Source organism: Hippopotamus amphibius, chromosome 4, assembly GCF_030028045.1.
Source record: "Hippopotamus amphibius kiboko isolate mHipAmp2 chromosome 4, mHipAmp2.hap2, whole genome shotgun sequence".
Taxonomy (NCBI): Eukaryota; Metazoa; Chordata; class Mammalia; order Artiodactyla; family Hippopotamidae; genus Hippopotamus; species Hippopotamus amphibius.
The window spans coordinates 161,020,294-161,038,050 of record NC_080189.1 but is presented as its reverse complement, the minus strand read 5'-3'; the positions used below and the strand labels follow the sequence as shown (position 1 = coordinate 161,038,050).

Below are 17,757 nucleotides of genomic sequence, written 5' to 3'. Positions count from 1 at the left end.
TTAAAAAGTGAAGTCACAGTGCAGAGAGTTCATGGATGCTGCAGAAATGGCGGTGCTGGTGTGTGGGTGACTACAGTGTGGGAAATACCGAGTTAGAGGAATGGGTACAAACTCAGATGGAAAACAGCCACCGGACTCATGTAGTGACAACGGCTGTGTTCTGTCATTTCTCTGTTGGCACAGCCCCTCTTTCTCTGAATCAGGTAACCACAACATGAAACTACTGACACATCCTGTTTCTATCCCCACAGCCTGCCTGGCACATGAGCCAGGACTCAGGGTCCCCTTGGAGCCTGGACCCAAGTTCCGTGATGAAGATTCCCTCTGTATCTCAGACACTCCCTCCCTTGGAAGCCGACATGTCCCCACCCTCTCCACAGCGATCAAAAGCCTTCACCTGCTCAGGGCGCTGGGAAATCTGAGACATCACAAGGAACCTGTGGGGTCTTGAGATCCAGCAGTCCCTTCCTCCCCTTTGTGAAAGTTAATGAGAGGAGGGTGAAGGGAGGGATGGAGGGTGCTCTGGGGGTGGTGATACCCACTCATTCATGTCTTCCTTCAACAAGTCTATCTGGAGCCCTGACTATGTGTCAGGACCTGGTCCAAGCACAGGGGAAGGAAGGGTGAACACACTGACAAGGTCCTAAAGGTGCTGAAGTTTACAGTAGCGTGGGAAGACAGTCAGTGGGTAAACAATGAGCACAACATCATGTAAGGCAGCAAGACAGAGTGTTAGGTGGCGGTTAGGGAAGGCATCTCGGAGGAGGTGACCTTTGAGCAGAAATGAGTAAAGAAGCCACATGGATATCTGGAGCGAGTGAGCCCCAGACACAGGGGCTGGCAGGTGCAAAGGCCCTGTGGTGGGAACATGCTTGGTACATTCAAAGCACAGCAGGGAGCTTGTGTAACAGGAGCAGAGAGACTAAAAGGGTGAGTGGAGGACACACAGTCAGATAGGTAGGTGGGGGCCATGTTGCATGGGGTCTTGTGGGCTCTGGTGAGGACTTGGGCTTTGCTTGAGGTAAGAAGCTGGAGGAGTGATGTGGTTGACTTGCAGTGTAAAAGGATCATTCTGTACGAAAGCAGTCATGGTCACAGGTCGGGCCTTGAGTTGCAGTCTCCACATAGGCAGACAGCTGCCCTTGCAGCTTCATTTAAAAATAATAACCCACTAGGAGGGCAACACCTGTGTCAACTGAGGACCACTTTCCACAGGAGCGCCTCCTCTACCCCGAGCCCCCACCCCTGCTGCCCACTCCCACCACCAAAGCCATCTTTGCCCCAACAAATGACGAGGCAGATCACATGGAGAATCTTTTATTGCTTTAAAATATCTGGTGTTACAAGTAGAAAATACTAATTATTTTTGTAAATAAAGCAATAGTTTCAGTAAACATTTTGTTTCCACCTTTTAAGAGGCTCCAGAGTAAACACTTTCTCCTTATCAAAAAGTAAGGCCCCATCACTCCACCTCCCTTCCACCCCCAACTCAGTCCTCCCACCAGAAGTGAACTCCTTTTATTATGTACAGAATATCTGTACACACACACACACACACACACACACACACACACACACACACACCCGGCTGCTCTCGGGCAGTGGCCCCAGCACCGCTGCCACCCAGGCTGCTCCAACATGCTGAGGCCGGGGCAGGGGCCACAGCAAAACAGCACAGGCCTCATGACCATGGAGCTTGACACGCAGGAGAAAGGACCAAAATGTCTTATTGTGAGCAGATTCTCCCCAAGCCCATGAGTAGAGCAGACAGCAGACAAGGCAGGAGAGGTCAGCTTGGGCTGTTGAAAGGGAATCCCTTTAATTCAGAACATCTGAGAAGAAATTATTGCTATTATAGAAGGGGATGGGCAGAGGGACTGGGAGTGAAATACTGTCGCCACCAGAGGTGGAATGCCCTCACCTAACCCAGCAGACCCAGGTCCCATTCAAGGGCCACCTCTCCTTCTGCCCCTCTCATCTCATCTCTTAGGCGACCTTTGGGGTTCTCAGAGGGGAAGGATCCAGGTTAGTTTTCAGTAAAGTTACAGGCACTTGGCTGGGCCTGCCCTCCCTCTGGAGAACAGGAACACATGGGCAGCATCCAGATAACGGCAGCAGAGGTGACAGTCACATGCATACAAGGTCCTGGGCCAGGACATCTTTTGTAGAAAAGAACCTTCCTGGTCCCAAATCAGGCTTCCAGAGTACACAGTTCTGTCAAGTGTATTGAGGTTTGGTTCCATCAGCTCTTGGGAAAGAGGGTTTGAGACAGACGCCAACGTGAGCTGGGAGAACCTGGTCCCAGAGTCCTGAGAGGTGTGTCCTGATGGTGTTTTCTCTGCCACAGAACTTTAGCGGTCAGTCTGGTGGCCCAAGAAGGACCCTCGTCCCGAACAGCTGCTGTTCCTTACAATTGGGCCCCTAAGGGTCCACAGACACTAGAAACAGTCTCCCGAATAAGCTGTCTGTCCATCATAATCTGCAGGCTTTCTCCCGAGGGATGTGGGGGGAGGCGAGGCAGGCCAGGACCCGCTCCAGGATTCCCTCCGCCTCCCCCGCCAGCTCCCGGAACCACAAGGGGCAGGGGGCGACCCAATCTGCACTGGGTGAAACGTGCCGTCTCCCCCAAGTAGACAACGCAAGCTCTGGAGTGGGTGCCAGGAGGCAGAGGCACTGCCCTCCAAGCCACAGATTCTCCCCTGGATTCCCTCCAAAAGCTGCTCCGGGGAAGCCCGTGGTGCTGGCGGGGAGAGCTGTGCTGGCGGAAGAGGTGGGGGTGGTCCGTGTTCCCTGAGTCCCACCACCTTTCTCTCTCAGAGATGCTCCTCCAGCACAGTGGTGGGGCCTTTGCTGACTTTGCTCTCCTCTTCTTCCTCCTCTTCCTCCTCCTCCTGGGGTTTCTACAAGGCAAACAAGCAGGCAGTCCTTGGGGTGAAGAGGCAGGGACTCCACCCTGGCTGCCGTGTGTGCCTGCCCGAGAGTCTGTAATCCGTGGGGAAAACCAGAGTCCCAGGCACTCAGCATCCCTGACAGTGAACAAAGGGAACGAGGACCGAAGCTCCAGCCTGGTCACAAGTGTCTTCCCCAGACTCACTCACACCATCACGACAGGATCAAAGGAAGAAGAGAAAGGTCAGCTTTCTGTGACACCACAGCCACCACAGACCATCCCACCGTGAGTGTCACTGAGCCCCACTCACCCTCCTCTCCCTTCTGACAGCCTCACCCCACCTGGAAGGACCCCGAGGCAGCTGTGCAAAGGCCAAGGTCTGCACCCCCCTCAGGACTGCTGAGTACCCAGGTCAGGGGCAGCGCCGGGATGAGGAAGACTGTTGCCATGTGCGTCAGGGCAGCCTGGGGCAGAGGCAACAGCAGTAGATCCAGCTTCCCGTTCTCCATCTTGCCAGCTTTTTGTCACCAGCTCAGTCTCAGCCCTGAGCACCCCTCACTCGGGCAGCCAGCAGCCGACTTCAGCCCCTCAGGCCGTCTCCTCTCTCTGACACACTCACACACACGCCCGCCTCCACCAGAGCCATCACCTTGGAATCACAATCAAACAGAGCTTAGTGTCTCTGTGGCCAAGAACTACCAGCTGGAAGAAGAATGGGAACTCAAATGCAGACTGTTGTTGTCAAAGTCAGTCATTACTGCCCAGCCCAGAAGTTCTGGCTCTTTCTACCAAAACCACATACTTCACTGATTAGAAAGAGCTGCTCTGGACAGATGCGTGGCCTGTCCTGTCTTCCCCTGGCGCAGAGAGTGAATTCCTATGACAGTGTGCAGACCCCACTTACACCGACCACCTCAGGGTGTGAAATGACGGCTCCTGGATGGATGTCCTCTGACAGCCCTGCCTTCCCTGGGTGTCAGCCCAGCATGCCTCTGACCCCCCATCACACCAGGCTCCCCAGATGCCAGGGAGGTGCAGAGACACACAGTGAGCATCCTGGACACCGATGGCTGAGCACCAGCACAGGACTGGACTCCTGGTCCTACTCGGTGCTGTTTCCCACAGTCCATACGGATGGGACTGAGCCTACACCTCCACCCTGGATCAGCAAACCTGGTCCATGTGGACAAGGATCTGGCTGCAAGATGGTGAAATGTGGGAACAACCTAAATAGCAAACCAGAGGCAATGGAAGTGTGTACATGCAGATGTGGGGTTTGGGATGTAAGAGGGTAGAAAGGTCGTCAGGCTCTAGTAAGGAAACAAGCAGGGTTGAAAACCCAATGTGCACAAGCACATCCACAGAAAGCACACTGGGAAATGACAAAATGTTACTAGGTTCTCTCTAGGTGCTAGGAATATAGGTGACCTTTACTTTCTTCTGTTTGCCTTTATCTGCCCAGGGACATACAGATTATAAAGTGAACACAGCAAAATCTCCTATCACTTGACACAATGCATCACATTCCAAATTGAAACCTTTTCAGGAGAAATCTATCCTGTCATCACAGGCACCTCTTCCCAGGCTCAGGATAGATTCACCAAAGTGTCCCAAATCACACATTTCCTTGGCCATGCAGCAGGAACAAGCCCATCTCCACAGTGGTGATGCCACAGTTCTCACAGGCTCCTGAGAGGAACACTCCTGTCTCAGGCTTTCCCTGTGTCCCCACTGAATGTCCTGTCCCCGGCGACTCCCTCCATCTTTTCCCTGTGCCGCCTGCCAACTCCAGGGCATGAGATCAGAGGACAAACAGTAAGGAACTAAAGATTACCACCCATCTGCTAACATTCTTAAAGTGCTAAATGCACCTCTTAGATACGATTTTTGCCTTAGAAAATTGGCAAAGATTTTAAAAAATGATAAATGCTCAGTGTTGGCCTCATACACTGCAAGAGCAGTGAACACTGGTAGTATTGACAGCACCTTTCTAGAGGACAGTCTGGCAGTACACATGAAAGTCTTAAAAATGGGCACGACCACTGATCCATTTCTCGAGGAAACACTGTGCTTCAGACCATGCACAAAGATTCAGCTCCAGGATGTTAATCACAATATCGTTTATAACAACAATCAGAATCAATCTTAATGTTCCTGGACAGGAAAACTGTTAAACAAATCATGTTTATCCATGTGTGGTCATTAGAACACAGTGCAGTCATTAGAAGTATGTTGTAAGGAAAAAAAAGAAAGTATATTGTAAGAGAGTAATGACCTGATAAAGTGCTTGCAACAAGTAAAAAAGCACATACAAGATTCCACTTTTGCTTAAAAAACACATAAATTTATCTACACGTATATATTATATGTGGACACAGACGTATGAGTAAGTGCAAAAAAAAAGAGCATCTCATCTCCAGCTGATGCTGTTACAGGATGACTTTTAAATTTTGTACACTTTTCTGTATTATTTTAGTTTTTCTGTTGTACAAAGAACATGTATTACCTCTGTAATAAGTTTTGGGTGTTTTGTTCTGTTTTTTAAGAAAATCCTACTATGCTCTTTCTTAACAGCTGAAATTCCTTTCATCCTGGCTCAGATGTGACACCTAACACTTTGATTAAAATACTTCCCAGCTGATTAGAGCAGATGGGAAACACTCTTCTGTTCTAGGTCAAACTCCTGGGCCTCTCCCCGTCCATCACCATCAACGCCTGCTTCCTGACTTGTCCTTTTAGAGCCTGCAGGCAACCCACTGGCTCCAGGCCCTCCATCCCCATGGCAGTGCCTAAGGGGACTCCACGTGCCAGGAGAGCCACTGCCTCAAGGCCACCACCGCCAGGACAGGATGGGGGCACCAGGCACCCACCTTTTCTCTCTGGCCACTGACCCCAGGCTGAAAGGAGAGGACCCAGGGCCTGAGCATTTGTCCCAGGATCCAGGGGTAGGTGTTGCTCAGCAGACTCTGACATGGTGACCAGCTCTGGGGACCAGACCAGGGAGGCCAGGAGAAGGGAAGGAAGTGGGAGAAGAACCGGAAAGGGCAGCAGAAAAGCAGGGCTAAGTGCCTCCCCCTCCGCCCCACCCCACCCTGAGAAACCCTTTGACTCCGTGTGTGTGATGCTGAGCTGCTCTCACAGCCACCTGTCACTCTGGGAGCTCCCCTAGTCCCAGCCCTGCTGCCACAGCCTCAGCAAAGCTGGGATCCACATCTCAGCCCAGCATCGCCCCCCCCCCACCCCGCCCCCCGCCATACTCACATTCTCGGGAGTTTCTTTGTTTGCCTTCTGCCTCCGGAGATCTGCCTTAATGAATGCTGAGGTCCAGGCATGAGAAGGAAGCACCAACAGAGACAGTTATCAAGCAGAGCAATGGTCAGGTTCATCCACAAGAGGGAGCCCTCACTCTCCTAAGGCTCACAGGTACCCAGCTTCTTGATAGAAGCCTGGGGACCACTGCGGACCCTGACAGGCAGAAGCCAGTGATGACACTGGCCTCCATTCACAGATCCCTGATATTTTCAGGCAATTTGCACACATTGTTCCAATCCCCACAACACTCCCCATTCTACAGATTAGGAAAGTGAGGCTCCCAGAAGTGGGTCCACTTGCCCAAGGTCAAAAAGCTATGGAGGTCAGTGTCACAGTCTAGGACTCAAACAAGGGTCTTTTCAGGCCAAAACCCAACCTCATATCAACAAAATATGCTAATGCCTCCCCAAAGACTTCCTAACAAGCCCCCTCATCTGCCCCGCTGCACGTGAAGCCCCAATTGTACAATCAATCAAGGCACTGGGTCCCGCGTTGCTAAGAGCCTGAACCCCCAGGAGTCCGAGCATCCCCTGGTCCCGAGGCCCCGACTCACCAGTGAGGACGGCTCCAAGGGTGAGGAACACACACAGGAAGATGTTCCCAGGCCTGGTTCCGTAGTTGTCAATAATCTGGCCCTGGGAGATGGTGAAGATGATCCCGAATACCTGCAAAGGCACAGAGGAGACTGCAAACAAGGGCCCAGCCCACCAGCCCACGAGGCAGCTGAGCTGCCACAATGCAGGGCCTGCACCGGCCGAGCCTGGCAGGGAACAAGAGCCACGGCTCCGGGGCCACCACCACGTGAGAGGCCTACCTGGGCAGACACGTTGAGGAGGCCAGACGAAATGCCTTCTGATTCTGGGTATGTCAGCTCCACGGCAAACTCAAATCCCAGTGGGAGGTAGCCAGTCATAAAGAAGCTGAGGGCCAGATCACAGACACAAGGTGATGGAGAACTTCCAGAACAAGGGGAAAAGGGAGCCCCTCTCCTGCCCTACAACTCCTTTTCCTGTTCTCTTTCTTCCCATCAAGACATGCCATGCCCTTGAAAATCAGGTCATCTGCCACGCAGCCATGCCACACACATACATACATACACACACACACACACACACACACACACACTCGTGTACTACCCACAGGAAAATAAGTGGGAGGTGAAGCTGAGCAGACATCCTTGTGGAAAAGGTATCATTTCCTACACTTTCTCATACAACAGGCCAAGAAAATTCCAGCTCTGATCCCTTACATCTGCCCCACACTTCCTGCTGCTTTCACATCTGTCATCTCTCTGATTCTTCCCAACAACTCCACAAGGCAGGCCACTCAAATTACAGATGAAGAAACTGAGTCTCAGAGTGATTAAGGGAGGTGCCTGTGGTCTAATAGACAGTCAGCAGCAAAACTGACATCAGGACTCACCCTTTCTGATCCCCAGCCCTGTGTACTTTCTGTGACCCCAAGTTGTCCCAGGCAGAGTTAATAAAGACTCTAATAAAAACATTTCCTAGCCTCTCAGAGATCCATGAAGGACATAGTCCATCCCAACAGTGTGGATGGGCCTGGAAGCTCCAGGCGGCCTTTTGAAGTGTTACATGTGAACATGACCTCTGGCCACCATTTCCACATTCCGGAAGGTCAGTGAGAAGGCGGCAGAGGGATCCCTATTGCTTCCTAGGATGTTGGCAGCTCTAGGAACCATGGATGGTGTTTTCCAGTTAAACAGGTTAGAGGTGAAACTTACCCCATTGCGCCAGCTGTGATGAACACTACCCACAGGTGTCCCAGGTTCAAGGTCAATGTGTAAACCACCATGCCCACCAGAGTCATGATATAGACCACCAAAGTTGTCTCCCTACAAGCAGAGGCAATGAAGCTGAATCATACCCTGTGGACTTTAACAGGATCTTTCCCTCCCTCCCTTCCTTCCTCTCTCTCTCCCTCCGTCCCACCTTCTATCTGTTGGGCACCTGCTGTGCGCCAAGCCCACTTCTGTGTGCTATTTGGTCTCACAGAATTTTCTGTCTGTGAGGTTGATGGACACCGGACCAATGATCACAGTGTGCTCAGAGCTACCAAGGGTAATATCAGGACAGAATGAAGCCATTGTGCAGCATGTGTGTTCTCCTGCAGAACTCTCTCAACAAGAGCCTGCTGCACCTGGACTGGTCATGTCCTATCACACATAAGAAGGCACAACACTTTCCTCTCCTCCTCCATCACCAAAGATACAAACAGGACACACATCAGCTGTGGTCAGGCAGCAGTGCATGCACACGACCCCTGAAGCCCATTCTGCTTGTCTGCTTTGCCCCCTGACCCCAGGACAATTCTGGGCAGGCACCGGCTGTGAGAGCCTCTGTCGCCCTTGAGTTCTTCCTGTTGCCACCTGCACATGTCCAGCACTGTTTTTCCCGCTGAATCTGAACTACTCCACTCCTGACAGTGGCAGCCAAGAGAGAACATTCTCCAGGCCTGAACTAAGTCCTTGACTCCACGTCCCACGTGAGAAAGCTCTGTCCACTCCCAGCTGCATGTCCCTCTGTTGGTCCCTCAGAAGGACCATCACCACGTGCTGGTTTCTGTTTCAGGCTCACCCTGCTTGTGCCCCTCCCCACACCTCTCCCCCCAGGTTGCCCACTTAGGACTCTGCTGTGGCCCTGGCTCCTGCACTGGGACCTGCATCCCTCTCTGTCCTACTGACTGAGGGCAGGGACTCTGCACATCCCACTGTGCTCCTGCCATGAACATCAGGACTCAGACAATGAACGCTTAAAAGTCTTCACTCACCTCCGCTGAAGCAGAAACACAGAGGGGTTGCCAGCAGGTGTATATTGTGGTTATGTCAAACTAATACTGCATTTATTGGATGTCAGGGATTCTGTTAAACACTTTACATGCATTTATTATTTCAGTCAACCCTTACAAAAGCCATGTAAGAAAAGTATGACTAATTTAAGAAAACAAATCATATCAAGCATATTTTCTAATCACACAACTAAGAGATTAGAAATCAACTACGAGAAAAAAACTGCAAAAAACACAAACGTGGAGGCTAAACAGTTATCTACTAAACAAACATTGGGTCACTGAAGAAAACAAAGAAGAAATAAAAAAAACACCTGGAGACAAATCAACGAAAAACACAGTACAAAATATATGGGACACAGGAAAAGCAGTTCTAAGAGGCAAGTTTAGAGTGATACAAACCTATCTCAGGAAACAAGAAAAATTTCAAATAAACCACCTAATCTAAGACAATCAGCAGATTCAATGCAATTCCTATCAAAACATTAATGGATTTTTTCACAGAATCAGAACAAATAATTCTAAAATTTGTATAGAAATACAAAAGACCCCAAACATCCAAAACAATCTTGAGAAAGTAGAACAAAAGTAGAGGTATCAGTTCACCCAGATTTCTAAGTATACTACAAAGCTATAGTAATCAAAACAGTATGGTACTGGCACAAAACAGACACATAGATCGATGGAACTGAATAGTGACTCAAAAATGAACTCACATTTATGTGGGCAATTAACCTATGACAAAGGAGGCAAGAACATGCAATGGGGAAAAGACTTCAATAAATTGTGTTGGGAAAACTGGACAGCTATACACAAAAGAATCAAACTCAACTGTTCTCCCATACATGCAGAAAAATAAACGTAAAATGGACTAAAGACTTAAATTTAAGTCCTGAAACCACAAAAATTCTAGAAGAAAATATAGGCAGTACACTGTTTCACATCAGTCTTAGTAATTTTTTTTATGTCTCCTCAGGCAAAGGAAACAAAAGCAAAAACAAACAAATGGGACTACATCATACTAAAAAGCTTTTGCTCAGCAAAGGAAATGATCAACAAAATTAAAAGGCCTCCTATTGAATGGGAGAAGACATATCTAATAAGGAGTTAATAACCAAGATATACAAAGAACTAACACAACTCAACTTCAAAAAATAACAAACAACCCAACTAAAAAATGGGCAGAGGATCCGAATAGACATTTTTCCAAAGAAGACATACAGAAGGCCAACAAGCACATGAAAAAGGGAACCCTTGTGAACTGTTGGTGGGAATGTACATTGGTACAGCCACTATGGAAAACAGTATGGTGATTCCTCAAAAGAATTTCAAACAGAACACCCAGATGATCCAGCAATTCCACTCCTGAGCATTTACTCTAAGAAAATGAAAATGCTAATTTAAAAAGATTTATGTACCCCTATGTTCATTGTAGCATTATGTACAACAGCCAAGACATGGAAGCAACCTAAGTGCCAATCAATAGACAAATGGATAAAGAAGATGATGTGTGTGTGTGTGTGTGTGTGTGTGTGTGTGTGTGTGTGTATTTCAGCCATAAAAAATAATGAAATCTTGCCATTTGCAATGATATGTATGGACCTAGATAATATTATGCTAAGTGAAATAAGTTAGAGAAAGATAAATACTGTATACTATCATTTACATGTGGAATCTAAAAAAGACCCCAAACAATTGAACAAACATAATAACACAGAAACAGAGTCATAGATACAGAGAACAAACAGATGGTTGCCAGAGGGGAGGGGGTGAGGGTGAGGAAAGAAACAGGTAAGAGAGATTAAGAGGTACAAACTTCCAGTTAGAAAATAAATGAGTCAAAGGGATGACATGTACAGCATGGGGTATAAGTCAGTACCTATATAATATCTTTGTATAGTGACAGATTATAACTAGATTTACCTTGGGGATCATTTTGAAATATACAGAAATAGCGAATCACTATGTTGTGTATAGGAACTAACACACAGTAGTAGGTCCATAATACCTCAAACAAAAATAAGCACGCAAACCCATCGAAAAGGAGATCAGATTTGTGGTTATCAGCGGTGAGGAGGGGGGAGGGGGAGGGAGAACTAGATGAAAGCCGTCAAAAGGTACAAACTTCCAGTTATAAGTACTAGGGATGAAATGTACAACATGATTAATATAATCAACACTGCTGTATGTTACATACGCAAGTTGTTAACAGAGTAAATCCTAAGGGTCCTTGTCCCGAATTTTTTTTCTATTTCTTTAATTTTGTATCTATATACAATGATGGATGTTCACTAAACTTACGCGACAATCATTTCATGATGTATGTAAATCAAATCATTATGCTGGATACCTCAAACTTATACAGTGCTATATGTCAATTATATCTCAGTAAAACTGGTAGGAAATAATGAGACATATGACTATTGCTAATATGACAAATGAGAAAACTGGGCTCAGACCAGTCAAGTTACTTGTCCAAAGTCACCCGCTCAGTAAATGCACAACTCAGATTTGAACCCAGAGCTGGGATTGGAAACCTGTGCTCCCTCTACTCCCACACACAGGCATACGAACACATGATGGGGCTGCATCTTTGGAAAAGACCAACAGCCTCTGAAGGAGGCCCTTCCCTCCTGGGTCTTCAAAGCAGCTGCTGAGGGCAGAGGAGCTTCCTCCCTCCTCCCCCAGCTCCCCGCATCCAGTCCCTCCCCCACTGCAGAACCCAACTCCACGGACACCCATCTCCCTCATTGACCCCCCAAACTCATCTTTTGCTATATCTGTTCATACATAGCTTCTTCTTAAACCAACGGCTTGTCTACAAAACTATCTGTAGTCTCAGCCAGAGATAAAGGGACCTCATCATTCAATTTCCAGCTTCCAAACCAAAGGGGACAAATCTGGGAGCCTCAGGACAGCAAAAAGACCAGATGACAGAGCTCTCTCATCCTTGCTCTGCCTAAGCAGTAGAGCAGGGAGAAGACTGTCCCATGCTGACTAAAGGACGCAGACACCAAGTGACACGAGGAACCGGTGGCAGCAGGATTCTGCAGCGCCCTCCCCTTTCAGCCCTTTCACTGTGTTTTCACTGGAATTTCTAGTTCACCTGAATCATCTGGCTGCCCCCGTCCTGGCCCAGCCGACATTCTAACCCCTCCCTTCTCCTGCCACAGAGCAAGCCCAGAAAAGGGGACGCTGCTGTTCCCTGGTTCAGGGGCGGCCAGTCCTCACTGCCCGAAGCAAACAACGGACATACGACAGAGAGGAGGCAGCAGCCCAGCTCCAGCAGCAGTAAGGAAGCCCACCTGGGCTCCTCGTCGTGTCCAGCCAGGCAGCCACATCCCCAGGGACGGCCTCAATTGGCCTTTGACGAGGGCAGCCAGAGGAAGCCCTGGGTTGACCAGAGCCTCACAGAAGCGGGTTTGTGCGGCAGACAACAGGTCCACCACTGTCTGTGGCCTCCAGACACTGGGAACTTTGGGGGCCTTGACAAAGCAGCCCAGAATGCTCATCTGCCCCAAAGGAGAACAACCTGGGCAGCTGCCCTACTGGCCAGCATTAATTGAGCACCTAGTGCACACGGAGCACACGAATAGACACAACAGGATGGGCCTCTGTTTCCAGAGCACTGTCTCCAAGGCTGGCTCCTGAACTGAGGCATTTGGGCTACTTTTTATAAACACAGATTCCCCTAGGGAACCGCCATCCAGGAGGGTGGGGCCCAGGAATCTGTATTTTTAGTAAGCTTCCTGGACTAGCCTGGCATCCACTAAAGTCATAATGGTTCTTAGAAATGCATTCATCAGTCAGGCCTAAAGCACATCACAATATTTACCAAGAAGGATAAGAAAACCCAAGATGATACACTGTACATTGTTGGAAGCCAGAGCACCTTGGTTAACCCCAAGGGAGTTAGCATGGGAGCCATGGGAAGGGGGCAGGGGAACCACCTCCTCGTCCCCACTCTTTGGAGTTTCCACAAACTGTCCAACTGCTGATGCTTTTCCACACTGATTTTCTCCTTCTTCTGCTCCTTCCACAGGCTACTTGGGGGATGGAACTCTGACAGGCCTCATGTCCTCCATCTCTAATCTTGCTATGATCCCTATGGGGCAGGCATTGCTTCCCTCACTGTATAAATGGGGAAACTGAGGCTCAGAGAAGATATATCTGAACTGCCTACTTGACCACGCAGACCCCCAGCCGCCGCATCCACATCTTTGGAGTCGTGCTGCTAATAAATATGTCATTTCAAAACAGGGGTCCCCAATTCAGTCCAAGAGGAAGAGTCACTTACTTGTAGGTTTTGGTCCTATCCAGCCAGATGCCTGAGATCATAGCCCCGAGCATTCCTGCAATGATGATGGTCAGGCCGATTCTTCCAGCATTCACTTCTTCCCCCTGGAAAAACCGCAGCCCCAGGGATCACTCAGTGATGGGACAAGACTCTGGACGGAACGCAGTCACCACGAGGCAAAGGGGCAAAGGCAAGTAACTTGGGCTCCATTAGAGCCAATTCTGAGAAAGTATCAGGACAAGGTGGCCTGTAAGAAGCTGCCAGTGGGGAGAGAATCCTAGAATAGTGGCTCCTCCAACATCATATAACCCTGGAAGTGTGTGCAGGATGCTGGAAGCTGGGGTGACCCAAACTCTGTCCTTAGAAACTGCTCTCACATAGATTTTAAAAAATGTAATCCTTATCGCAAACCTTTATCATTATTCCTGTTTCACAGATGGAAAAACTGAAATATGTATATTCAAACATTCCATACTTAGGTTTTTTCATTTATTTGAAGAGATAGGAAGATAATAGTTATATATTTTGAGCATTTATTAAAAGCCAGACACCATGCTAAAGATTTTATATTATCATCTCATTTATTTCTCCTAATTTCCCACCAAAAGGTTAATAATCAATTTCCCCCATTTTACAGATGAAGACACTAAGGCACAGTGAGATTAATCTACTAGCCCAAAGTCATGAGGCCTTTATTAAGTGCAGAGGCAGGATATGAACTCAGACCTGTCAACCTCCAACACTGGAACACTCAGCCATGGTGGCCCACCCCTTCCACAAGTGTGAGATCCTCAACCTTTCAAAAGAGGGTTGGACCTGGCAATCCGACTCCAGGACACTCACTGTCCCATTCCCAGTATCTAGCCCTCAGTGGTTCTGGAAACATTTAAAACATGCTTTCTGTTGAAAAACTAAGACTTTAAAATTAAACATTGCCCACATTTCACAATTTATTTCATATGTGATTCTATTTGCATATATGTTTACCTACTGTGTTGCCAGGCAACATGCTATATGCTTTGCACATATATAAACCTTATTATTTAGTTTCTAATCCTAAAATCAATCTTTCAATAAGTAATTAGGCTTCTTTTGCAGAAAAAGAGAATGAGACCTCAGAGGCGCTAACCAGTTTATCACACAGCTGAGGACCACCCGAGCTGGGGCTGAGACCCAGGGCTGCCTCCCTCCAGATCTCAGAAGCACACACCACACCACGCTGCCACCCCAGCTCCTGCCAGACAGACCAGAAATCTCCCTCTCTCTGGGCCCAGCAAGCTGAGGGAATGCCCTTACCGGGTAGTGGAAGATCACCATGCGATTCAGCAGAGTGGACAAGGCATAAAAAGCACCAGCATTCAGACCTGAGGGAGGGAGGGAGAAACACAGTATGAGGGTCATTCTGCTGCCGGGGCCATTGCTGGCTTCTTCCCCAGTGGTGAGGGGGTCAGAAATCCTCATCCTCGTTGCCACTGGGAGGGGTACCCTCAGAGAAGAAGAAATATTCCAAAACAACCAACACTAACCATTTTAACCTCTTCTTAGCCACACACCATTGCCCTCTCATCCCTTTAGCCCTCTCCTGGAAACACAGGCTCCAGAAAGTATTACTCCCAGATCAGAACCATCTATGCCCCTCTTAAGCATTGGCCTGATTAAGGGCTCAGTGGAACTACTGGACACCTTCCACTTCCTCCTGATGATCTATCTCTTCACCAGAAGGCTCCAGACCTCTGACTCCTGACAACACTCCTTTTGCAGGTGGATTCTCACCTCTTTCCACATCCCTCCAACTTTTTTCTCAGATTCAACATCATGCAAAATCTTATATTCAAAACCATAAAGGACCCTAAAGAGCATTTAGTTGACTCTCCTAATTTATCGATTCATCCAGCAAGTATATAGAGCACCTAGGTTATACTGTAAGAATATGTGTCCTTAGAGGATGAGGTCATTTGTCCAAAGCCATACCGTGACTTGGTAACTAAGATGAGACTGAAACCGATCCAAAGGAGAAGGGCCTCCTGCCCTCCTTTCATAATAACAATGACGGTTATGATGGTGGTGGTGGTGATGGTAGCAGCACACACTTATGTACTAGACACTTTTCTAAACACCTTATAATCCTCATAACAATCCTAGAAAGTAGCTAATTTTCTCATTCCCACTTTATAGGTAAGACAAATGTGCACAGATTTTAAAAACAAATACAGAGGTCACTCTGGAAGGCCTACCAGGCATCTTTTTTAATTGTAACTAATTTTGAGACTCACAAAACTACCAGTGGCACACCTGGTGTTAGGTCCACTTAGCAGCGTGTAAGACAGGACACCGTTCGTAGACAGGGCAGCCTCAGGAGCTCCTCTCCACGGGAGCCAGTCCACAGAACCCCAGTCCACTGAGCCATTCAGAAGCTATTCTCTTTCGCCCCTGAGGTGATGGCTCTGTGCAGGCAAAGGGGGGTACGGTGCCCGCCCTGCCTTCACCCCTCCCAGGAGCCACTACTGCTTGTCACTCATCCACAGGCATGGCTGCCAGCATCTCCACAGAGGACAGGCCCGTGGAGAGAGTCTCTGTGCTCAGAGGAGCACAAAGAATGGCTTCCCAAGAGGGCCGAGACGATCACCTAGTCCACTTGCAGTCATTTATATCACAATAGGTCATTCTTACCAGAAGCAATGTTGCCTAAATGCAGCTGACTTACTCCCTTTATCAGGTTCCCAGAGGAATGAGATACAAAGTTAAGTGAAGGTCAAATTCTCCTGCAGAATGGGGAAGGGAGTTTAGTTTGCCTTGCCATCATCACACGGTAGTAACAGGCAGGGCTCGATTCTCACCCAGACTGTGTGGACTCCAGGTCCTTCATCTTGAACATCTGATTTCACAACCTTACAGAACTCGTCCTCAATGATTTCCTCAGCTCAGGTTACTGGTAATTTCGTGCCCGAGCCTCTCCCAGCAGGTCACCTCAGGGAAGCAAGTTTGGGCTCAATGCCACCTCCTGAGGGGCGGTGGGCCACAGTGTGTTGGCAAACCCACACGTGTCACCAAATGTGACTGCAACGGCCACACGCGTGGTCAGGTGGACTCTGAGGCTCTCGGCATCTTCTTACCCAACAGGCACGCCCGCCTCACCTGCATCCGCACACCCAGCCACTTGGGAATTCCATTCCTGGGTCAAGAGAGCCCACGCGGAGACACATTCCTGAAAGGGGCGTGGGGGTGGGGGGAGTGTACAGGGAGGAGGAAGAACTCGGCCCCCTTCCTGCCCCTCAGCCTAACCCAGCCGGGGGGCCCAGGGCAAACTCTGGGCCAAGCTCAGCTTGGGCCCACCTGGGATGAACAAGGAGGGCAGGATCCTCAGGACACTGGGAAATTATCCAGGAGGATGGGGAGCAAACAACCCCACTTCCAACACCGGCACCTTCCTGACCCTGAGAAAGGCGGAGAGAAACAGTCCTGAAGGGCTGACCCAGGCTACGGAGGCCGAGCGGCTGAGTGGGGCTCCGCGGTTTAGGGAAATCGCTTCCAGATCAGCACCCTCTGGGAGCTTGTTAGAAATGCAAATCCTGACCCCACCCAGACCTCCTGCTCTAGAAACTGGGAGTGGGGCTCCTCAGGCGGCCCGTCTGAACAAGCCCTCCAGGAAATTCTGATGAGGCTCAGGTTTGAGACCCACTGTCTCCATCAGACAAGCGTGGCTCACCAATAACCATGCCCTGCTCCCAGGCAGACAGGCGACGGAATCAGGGCGGAGGTGGGGAGGTGGGGAGGGGAGCAGGGAGTCACCCTGGAAGGCTGCCATTCTTTCCACTTCTTTCTACAGTCCAACCCTAAAGGAATTAGAAATTCCGAGTTACTCGTGAATCTAGATGTCCCTTCCATATTTCCAAAGGTTGCCAGACACAGTGAAAGGCACAAGTCCACTCCACTGCCCAAACCAGGGGTCCGGAGTCCAAACTGAAGGGCAGGAATGAAATGCGTGCCTCTTACCGGAATGCGGGTGACTGTGTTATATTCAGGTATGATTATCCCCAACAAGGGAAGCCTGCCAGGTGAGGAAATGTGACGGCCCCCGAAAGGCCTGCTCATTTCCGGTATCTGCCACCTGGGAGCAGTGTGGGTCACTGAGGGGGTGGGCCTTAGGAAGGCAGAAGGGACTGACTCGTCATCACTCTGACGTTCTCTCCTGTGTCAAGACTAAATTTTTTCAAAGGGTGATACAGAGACCACTGGCATTAGAAAGTCTTAGAGTCTAAAAATGCAGATTCCTGGGCTGCACCCTGGACCCACTAAATCTGATTCTCCTGGACTGGAACTAGGAATCTGCATTTTAACAACAACAACACAACAAAAACCCTTGGCATTTCTTAAACTTGGGAATAAATGGCCTTGAGAACAGGAAGACCACAGAGCAGGCCCAGGCTCTCAGAAGCTGGGCTTAGCATAG

General features: G+C 49.1%; 1 protein-coding gene across 2 annotated transcripts in view; it reads right to left on the bottom strand.

Moving 5' to 3' along the window:
- Window positions 1–1,313: 1,313 nt before the first annotated feature.
- Window positions 1,314–17,757, bottom strand: part of LOC130852219 (feline leukemia virus subgroup C receptor-related protein 2) — a 51,810-nt gene continuing 35,366 nt past the window's right edge. The window contains exons 4-10 of one of the 2 annotated variants that reach the window (XM_057733050.1): window positions 14,604–14,671; window positions 13,308–13,411; window positions 7,947–8,057; window positions 7,017–7,122; window positions 6,756–6,867; window positions 6,152–6,207; window positions 1,314–2,900 (exon numbers count right to left, since the gene is read on the bottom strand). In XM_057733050.1, the coding sequence (XP_057589033.1) occupies window positions 2,814–2,900; window positions 6,152–6,207; window positions 6,756–6,867; window positions 7,017–7,122; window positions 7,947–8,057; window positions 13,308–13,411; window positions 14,604–14,671 (644 nt within the window). In that variant the 3' untranslated portion in view covers window positions 1,314–2,813. The remainder of the gene's footprint in view (window positions 2,901–6,151; window positions 6,208–6,755; window positions 6,868–7,016; window positions 7,123–7,946; window positions 8,058–13,307; window positions 13,412–14,603; window positions 14,672–17,757) is intronic. The other variant, XM_057733051.1, reaches the window with a different exon arrangement.